Raw genomic sequence first — 9,610 nt, 5'->3', positions numbered from 1 at the left:
AAACAAACAGCGCGTCTTCTCGTTTGTAATACAAATTTGTGACATAGGCCCAATGATAATTCAGAACAATGAATCACAGACAGACAGACAGACGTTCTTTATGAAATGCTGCCCTGACTTGTCTGTTCTCGGAGATTTATTACACATCCAAAAAACCCATGCCTAATACTAGGGATTAAGATATTTACAAAAGAGTTGTCAGGTGTGACAGCTCCAACTTAGGACATTGTCTGCTTAAGAGTTTAGTGGAAATGTCAGAGAATCTTGCATAAATGGTCACCCTCAGTGTTGTAGTCAAGTCACTAAACCTCGAGTCTGAGTCTAGTCTCGAGGCCCTAGTGTTCAAGTCCAAGCCATTTAAAAATTACACACACGAGTAGAGTCCACTCTTGATCAGAGTAGAGTCCAAGACTCCAACTGCACCATGCGACGGTGGCTGTTTCAGCGCCATTAACATTAGTTTGTTCCTGAACATGACGTATGAACAGGTGAATGTGCTTCTCTTTATCAGGGAGTGTGAAGTATTCTGTCAGAGATGGTTGGGAGACGGATGTAAGTGCAGAAGGTGTGTTTATTAATACAAGTGAAGACAGGTAAACGATCCAGAACGGCAGGCAAAATCGTAAAACGCTGAAACAGGCAACAGGTTGAGCGAGGCACAAACAGGCCATAGTAGACTCGGCAGAACCAAAAGACGTGAAAGAGGATATCAGGGATCAGGAACCCAAACAAGGAAATAAGTGTTGCCAGACAAAACAAACCTCACCTGGTAGCACTTACCGGTATGATGCATATGAAGGAAGATATCGCGAAAAAACAATTTTGACCTTTTTGGTGACCTTGATTTTGACCTTGTGTGTGAAAATACTTCATTGTCCTGATTCTTATTTGCACACCGTACTGCTCTCAGCCAAATCGGAGCACACCTGAATGAAGCTGAAGGAGGATTTTTTTTTTTTTTTTTTGGGGGGGGTGGGGGGTGGGGTGACCTTTTTAGTGACCTTGACTAGATGACCCTCAAAATATTGGAGGTTCTATTTGGGACCAACGCTCATCTATCCTGAAAGTTTCATGAAGATTGATCCAGCTGTTTTCTGATAATATCATTAACAAACACACAAAGAAACCCCACCGAAAACAATACCTTGCCCCCGATGGACTCCGTCCTGGGCGAGATAATAACACTCGGTAATGTGTCAGCAACACAACTCAATACTTCGCAAAATAAGTGTGTTTTCACAGTTTTTATATAGGTGCGCTGATTGCGCCTTAGTCCTGTGCAGGTGTGAGTCGTTTATGGCATGTGCACGAGAGTCCGCTTGGCACGTGCGCTGACCGGAACGCGCCCGAGAATCTATCTGATGGACACGCCAAGGCGCGCAGGTGTGACACTCTTGCACGAAATTAGTGCAAAATTCATATAGATATAAATATCTTATGCCAAATTATTATGGCATGTTGCAAAAAATAAAGAAAAAATCCGAGTCCTCGTCTCCATTTTCCGAGTCCGAGTAATCAGTGCTCAAGTCCAAGTCGAATCATGAGTCCTTAAAATTAGGGCATGAGTCAGACAAGCCTGTTCACCCTATTGAACTTATACGGTATTTCTAGTTGTGGGGGGTTTTTTTTACATTAATGGCATTTATCCAGAGTAACATGCAACATACCCAGAGTATGGAGAGCAGTTGGGGGTTAGGTGCCTTGCTCAAGGGAACTTCAGCCATTCCTGCTGGTCCAGGGAATTGAACCGGCAACCTTTTAGCCCCAAAGCTGCTTCTCTAACCATTAGGCCATGGCTTCCCTTCCATATACACATTACAACCTGGAATTGAAATTAATTTAATTGAGATTTTTAAGTCTTGGCCAATTCCCACCCACCAGTTACCACTCTGCAGAGGAAGCATGCCTTGGCATGTTAGCAACAGCTACCATCCATCCTTCCCATTTGGTAGCCGTTGCTAACATGCCTCATCCAAGACCCAGGAAGTCATACGCACCATTTTGCATACATGAACTGAGACGCAGACGAGACACATTTAGCATTTGATTGACACATCGTCAAACATTTGAAAGTGCATTTCACTAATTAAACAAAAAAACAAACAAAAAAGCAGACTTTCTTTGGTTGCAAAAAGTATCATCCCCCTGGGTGTAGATGTACACTACCGTTCAAAAGTTTGGGGTCACTATGAAATGTCCTTATTTTTGAAAGAAAAGCACTGTTCTTTTCAATGAAGATCACTTTAAACTAATCAGAAATCCACTCTATACATTGCTAATGTGGTAAATGACTATTCTAGCTGCAAATGTCTGGTTTTTGGTGCAATATCTCCATAGGTGTATAGAGGCCCATTTCCAGCAACTCTCACTCCAGTGTTCTAATGGTACAATGTGTTTGCTCATTGCCTCAGAAGGCTAATGGATGATTAGAAAACCCTTGTACAATCATGTTAGCACAGCTGAAAACAGTTGAGCTCTTTAGAGAAGCTATAAAACTGACCTTCCTTTGAGCAGATTGAGTTTCTGGAGCATCACATTTGTGGGGTCGATTAAATGCTCAAAATGGCCAGAAAAATGTCTCGACTATATTTTCTATTCATTTTACAACTTATGGTGGTAAATAAAAGTGTGACTTTTCATGGAAAACACTAAATTGTCTGGGTGACCCCAAACTTTTGAACGGTAGTATATACTTGGTAGAACCATCTTTAGCTGTGATTACTGCTCTTCTGGAATATCTCCATCAGCTTTGTACATCTAATCTTTGACCTCCAGCTCCAATCTCAAGTCTCCTGAAGCCTGAAATATCATTTCTTCAAGGCTTTCCCGGTATTTGGCTCCAACCTTGTCCTGATTTCAAATCCCTGCTGATGAAAAGCATCCCCACGTCATGATGCTCCCACCACCATGCTTCACAGATTGTTGGGTTTCCACCAAATTTATGTAGCACTCTGCATCATGGCCAAAAAGTTCATGAACCTTTCTCTACATGTTTACTGAGTCTCAAATATGCTTTTTGGCAAACTCCAAACAGGATTTCATATGGCTTCTTTCCAACTGTTTCAGGAGTTACCCTTGGCCTCTTTGCTGCTTCTCTTTACCCAGTCACTGATTTTTGGTGGACGGCCTCCTCATGGTCACAGTTGTGCTATATTCTTTCCATTTCTATTGTTTATAAAGTTTGGGATTTTTTTTTTTTAAGCACCAAGCCATGATTGATATCCAGAACATGATTTGAAAGCACCTTCGACTTCATGGTGCTGTTTGTTCATGTAGGTTTTCTAACAAGCACTGGGTTCTTTATATAGAGATCAGATGACACTATTTGCATGCAGGTCAGCTAAGTTCAAGCTTCAATTATGTGACTTATGATGGGAACTGGTTGCACCAGAACTAACTTAGGGGATTTTCAGCAACAGGAGTGAAAATTTACACAGTCGCAACTGTTACTATTTTTATTTTTAAATTATTTTGTAGAGATTCATGACTTAGGCTCGAGGTGGAAAGACTACAAAAAAAAAAATGGGGGGGGAGGGGATACTTATTCACAGCAGTGTATCCTCTGTTTTTGTACAATAAGTTGTAATTAGAATAACAGGATACCCCAAGAACCATGATACTGGGTTGAGCCTGCATATATTTTTGTACCGTTCTAACAGGAGTTTACTTCCTGTTTGATCTAGCGTTCAACGAGATCGGTGGTTATGGCAAGTTGGAGAGTGTGTACCTCCAGGCCATGCCATCAAAAATAATCCCAAACACGACATGCCACCTGCCGCGACCTGATGCCATGCACCTGTTCCGAGATCCAGTGCATGGAGACCTGCCTTGGCCTGGAATGACGCTTGGATTAACCATCCTGGCTACCTGGTACTGGTGTACCGATCAGGTAAACATTCTCTCTCTCTCTCTCTCTCTCTCTCGCTTACCCCTTTTCCACCAAATCAGTTCCAGGGCTGGTTCGGGGCCAGTGCTGGTGTTGGTTCACAACTCGTTCAACTTGCAAGCCAGCTGAGAACCAGTTTGCTTTTCCATAGCTCGGGGTGCTAAAGGGAGCCACGTCATTACGTCGCTGCGTTTGCATAAACCTTGCTGCGAACATCGAAGCAACAACAACAATAATGGATGACTTCGCGCTTGTACAGCTGCTGCTTCTGGCTTTACGGTGCTTCACTGGGATCAGAAAACGGCAGATCCAGTATGTTTGTGTTGATCGACAGGTTTTGAGTGGACGGCGATTACGTTCTAGGAGACAGGTAATAACATAACGTTTTGACTCTTACTTACACTGAATGTGAGATGGTTATGTTAGCCTTTGTTATGAGCTAACGTTAGCCGGTGTTATGTCGGCTTTGGCGGTCTTACTATTGTTGTTGGTCTTAACAACTCCGCCCCCCGGTGACGTAAGTGGTTCTTTCCTCTGGCCCAGCAGAGAGTTGGTGCTAGCCTGGAACCGGTTTTTCTGGCCCCAGAGCCAGTTCTTTGTCAGTGGAAACAGAAAACCCGGTTCCAAACTAAGCACTGGCCCCGAACCAGCCCTGGTGGAAAAGGGGCATCTCTCTCTCTCTCTCTCTCTCTCTCTCTCTCACACACACACACGACCTTTTACTATGGAACATTAACACCTATACCTTAACTCACAATTGCTTGCTAGCATTTCAGCTTACATTACAGCACCAACACTGAGCAAGTTTTCTCGTTTACTAACTAAATGTTAGGTCAGGAACTTGCACAGGTAACATTACAGATACAGGCAATTATATTTTTCACACAAAGTCATATGTAGAACTAGTTTCTATGGCGTGTATGTTGCAAGATTGCTAGTTTGCTGACTAATGCTCGTTAGCAGGTTATATCATTTCCTTTCAGGTTACATTAGGCAGCTAAATTTAACTGTGGAAAAGTGAACCTTCTGAAAATCTATTAAGAAAAAAAGATTTAAGACAGTAAATGTTGTAGCTTTGAGGCAAGAACCGCTGTGAAAACAGACAGTTGTCCTTTAAACTTAGCAAGGGCTAGCTATCGGCAAAGAAATCAAGTCAATCAGGTTAAAAAAAATATATATATCTTTCCACCTCATTCCAAATCCCAGGGAAAACAAAAAAAAGTCTGCCTCTGAAAAAAAAAGCTACTTTAATTCCTGTCCGACGTCAAGAAACCATATGAAGTAACTTTTTATGCTGCTTAAAAGTGCTGATGACACGTTTTTGACATCTTTGGCGATGTTTTATAACATAAAAAGTAATTCCCGATGATCCATATATTAATTCACGAAGGCGCCTATTTTACAAGTTATGATAAAAAACGTGGCTATTTGGGCAAATTTGACGGGGCTGCAGCACCCAGGAGACGAAAGAGGAGGAGGAGCTATATGACGTCAGCGAAAGAACCTTCCTCCTCACTTACCAGTTTGTTGTTGATGCGACAGGTGTTCAGTTTATCATTATTAGTATTTTTATTAGACATTATTATATATTTATTATGCCTTTGCGTTGTGTTGCCGGCTTTTGCTCCAAAACCCACAAGGATGGGGTAAGTTTATTCAAGTTTCCCAGAGATCCCGAGCTGCATGCGAAGTGGGTGAAGCAAGTCAGGCGCACTCGTGACAAGTGGGAGCCCTCACCAACATCCGTCCTGTGCTCTGAACACTTCGATTTGGATTGTTTTGACACCCTTCCCAGCTTAAAAGAATCTCTTGGGTGTTCAGTTCAGCACAAACGTGTGTTACTACCATCAGCAGTGCCTACACAGTGTTGCCAGATTGAGAGGTTTGCCGCCCAGTTGGGTGGTTTCAATTGCATTTTGGTGGGTTTTGAACATATTTTGGGCTGGAAAACGTCAGCAGTATCTGTTGCCAGATCTGTTGCCAGATACTGCTGAAGTTTTCCAGCCCAAAATATGTTCAAAACCCACCAAAATGCACTTGAAACTGCCCAACTGGGCGGGAAACCTCCCAATCTGGCAACACTGCCAGTATTCCGGAGGGGGTCTACTAGTAGCTATGCCGGATCCAAAGACAGTCCTCCTGTCAGAACATGTGTTGTGAAACGACATAAGATAAAGGTACGTAGAGCTATAGATTCTACATGATAATCATAAATGTAATCATAAAGTCGGCGTGATATCAGTCATGTATTTGCTTGTGAAAGCTTGCGGCTTTCATGTAACTGCCGCCTAGCAACGAGAGGCAAAGAGTAAAGAGGGTAGGCTATCATAGATTCTATTCGGAAGAGATCAACACAATTCTAGACTCCCAGAAGAGGAAGAGCTAGCACTAGAGAGTTCACCGGCGTTTTCATGCGCCATTTCCATTGAGTAGAACCAGAGTAGAACAGCCAGTGAACCGCAGCGTGTTCTTCCGCTGACGTCACAACATGGCCGCGAGCCACGGACCCAGTTTTCTTGCGCTGTGCAATTAAAAGTTGGATATTCGCGTAACAACAGCTTCTTTTCACGTAATTATAACAGAAATCTAACATGTTTGCCATGTTGAATAGTTTATTTAAGAAATTGCATAGAGTCATGTTCGTGTCATCAGCCCTTTAAACAGTGTCTTTAAAAAGGTACTGACTGCAAAGTCATCTGAAACTTTCCAAAAAAAAAATTATTATTATTTTTTTTAAGTTGTGCATGGCGTTTTCCCGATGTCTTGCAAGAACAGTATCATGCGGACACAATGTGATGATTTTGATGTCCTGAAGGTTGCTTTTCTCCATTTTGGGACTGTTTTCCTATCTCTTGAGGTAAACAGTACGGCTCTACAGAAACAGCCAAACGCGAGGAGCTTTAACTGATTAGCATAACGATGGAACTGCGTCACACCAAGACAGCGACGCGCGGAAAACATTGCGACTCTGCATCGACCTCGGAGACTTTTGAGTCACAGGGATGCAATTTGTGGTTGACATTCGTTCGTAAATAGAGCCGTGAAACAAAAGACGAATACATCTTTTCTCTGTTACTGCTTTTGTGTTATCGTTTCTTTCTCTGCAAGATCAAAACATTATGTGTATAACTCCATACTCGCTGCCATGGAGTCCAGCCCATGCATTCTCAGGCGGAGATAGCTCAGTGCTAGTTAGAATGATTTAGTTATCTGTCCAGAAAAATGACATCATCTAACCTTGCTCTATCTCGCAGTTGCACTCACTAAGCAGGCCTTCCTTTTTTTTTTTCTGCTGGTGGGAGAACAGCGTCCGCCATGCCGACTTGTTTTGGTTAAAAGCAGGTCAGGCACGCTCCACGGTGGCCACGTGATGTTGCTGCTCGCTTGCTTCGGCAATCTCTGGAATCCTAAAATCAGGGTGTCTGCAGGCTTGAACAAGTTCAATCTAAGACTTTTTAAGACCTTTTTAAGACCATAACAGGTTAAATTTAAGACTTATGCCGCACAAAAAAAAAAAGAAAATTGGGAGAGCCTGAATTACTTTCGAAATAACAAAATTTATCATCATTCACCAATGAACTCATTACATCCCTAGGGTGCGCGCTTGCATTAATGAGGAACTAAGTTGCAGTGGAGCCAAAGACATTCCACAAATCACTTGAGGATGAGGCATTCGATTCCGTACGGTTTGTGCGTTGTAACGTTACAGTTTGCACGGAGTTAGCTGATACACCGTCCCGAGATGTGCTTGGACCTGACAACGGTGAACAAAATTGAGTGATGGCATGCGAATGTTGCAGACTTTTATGGGCAGCCTGGTGCTTCTCCGCTTTCGCGTGCGATTCCAGTGCCTTTACACCCAGGGTGCCGAGTTTGAGTGTTCCTTGCACAATGTGCAGTACGCCTCAAACGGATTGTTTGGTACACGTTTTAACCAGTCTACGAAATCATTGTGTTCAAGCCAGCAGTCGTTAAACTTGCATTTGCTCATTTTGCTACAAACCATGACAATAGGGCTGTGCGATATGGGAAAAAATGAATACCCCGATACATTTTCTCCATTTCACGATACACGATATACATCTCGATATATTTAAATCTCCTCTAAGGCTACGTTCACACTGCAGGCTGAAGTGACTCAAATCCGATCTTTTCGCCCATATGTGACCTGTATCCGATCTTTTATTGACAATATGAACGACACAGATCCGATTTTTTCAAATCCGACCCAGGCCGTTTGGATATGTGGTCCTAATTCCGATTCCTATCCGCTCTTTTCATATGCGACTTCAGTCTGAACCGCCAGGTCGCATTCATCCGACTTACACGTCATCAACAAGCCACAAACGTCACTATTCTGCGCTGAAGTAGGCGGCGGGTCTCTCAAAAAAAGTTACAACAACATGGCGCATAATCACAGGTGCAGATAGAGGGTGGGACGGGTGGGACTTGTCCCACCCAGATTTAAATTCACTTCGTTCGGTCCCCCCCCACTTTGCATAAGGCAAACCTCACGGAAAAATCAAAAGACTAATTACCATTCGGTTTATTGAGGTGCACGGCAGTGTATACATAGTTGCAACAACTCACATAAAACAAAGACTGATATTCGGTTGGTTGAGCTGCGCAGACTGCACAGGTTGCGAGCTCAAGCTTGGTTGCTATAGTAACCCACAACAAGTTTGACAGGCATATCGGGGTTGGGGTTGGTTTGCTGGCAGCTTTGTCCCCCCCAGTTTTTTGTCCCCCCCCCCAGTTCAAAAAACGTATCTGCGCCCCTGCGCATGACATCAATGCGAGGGACGCTTCGGGCTGTGAAGGTTCTGAATCTTCTCAATGGAAGGACGCAGAGGTTAGGGAGCTGATTTCCATTTGGGGTGATGCAGCTATTCAAGCTAGATTGGATGGGTCATACCGCAACCGGGCGGTTTTACTTCCGTAAACACTGGCCATGCTCACTGCGTGTGACGTCATCGTATCCTGCAATGCGCATGCGGAACACTTTTAGGTCGCTTTTCGTTCATACTGAGGATCACATACAAGTCGCATATATTTGTTAATGTGAATGACCTCACAAAAAAATCGGATTTCACAAAAAAATCGGAATTGAGCATTAAGCCTTGCAGTGTGAACGTAGCGTAAAGGACCCCATGAAATCTAACTTTTACTCTTTACTGTTTTCACTACAATCCCTGCAGATTAAATAACATTCTTGGTTAACTTTACAGGTGGTTTTCAACAACACATTTTAAATTTTCATGTTCGTGATTAATCACAATTGAATTGAAATAAGACTATTTTTATTCAACAAAGATGTGGCACAAACTGCAAAAACAATCTTGAAAATTGCAACAAAGGGGCAAAACAATACAGAGCTGCTCAGAGCTCGACTCAATAAAGTGCAGCTCAACACTGAGAGAGACATTTAGCCTAAATAAGAAAAGTGCTCTTTCATTAAATTATTTTAAAAAATAGATCTCCAAGCTATTAACCTGACTACTGAGAACCACTGGAACATCCACAATAGAGAGAGAGATTGAGGGAGAGAAGAGAGAGATCTGCAAAACATCAGTTTTCTCTTTGCACACTTTTGAACTGAATGTTTAACTGACCCCTTACTAGTTCTTTTAGGAACCAATTCGTCCGCTTCCATTTTTAATTTGTCGCTGAAATTGACGGCGCTTACACGGTAGCCTACGCAACACCAGCGATTGCACGAACTGA

The 9,610-nt window shown here is 42.8% G+C and overlaps 1 protein-coding gene across 1 annotated transcript in view; it reads left to right on the top strand.

Annotated features, from left to right (window-relative positions):
- Nucleotides 1–9,610, top strand: part of slc5a10 (solute carrier family 5 member 10) — a 107,403-nt gene that overhangs the window by 34,931 nt on the left and 62,862 nt on the right. Inside the window, exon 7 of the mRNA XM_060898541.1 lies at nucleotides 3,684–3,889. Coding sequence (XP_060754524.1) covers nucleotides 3,684–3,889 — 206 coding nt within the window. The remainder of the gene's footprint in view (nucleotides 1–3,683; nucleotides 3,890–9,610) is intronic.

The sequence above is a fragment of the Neoarius graeffei genome, chromosome 18 (genome assembly GCF_027579695.1).
Source record: "Neoarius graeffei isolate fNeoGra1 chromosome 18, fNeoGra1.pri, whole genome shotgun sequence".
NCBI classification, from domain to species: Eukaryota; Metazoa; Chordata; class Actinopteri; order Siluriformes; family Ariidae; genus Neoarius; species Neoarius graeffei.
Note: the sequence above shows the minus strand (reverse complement) of the source record. Positions and strands in the feature narration are given on the sequence as shown.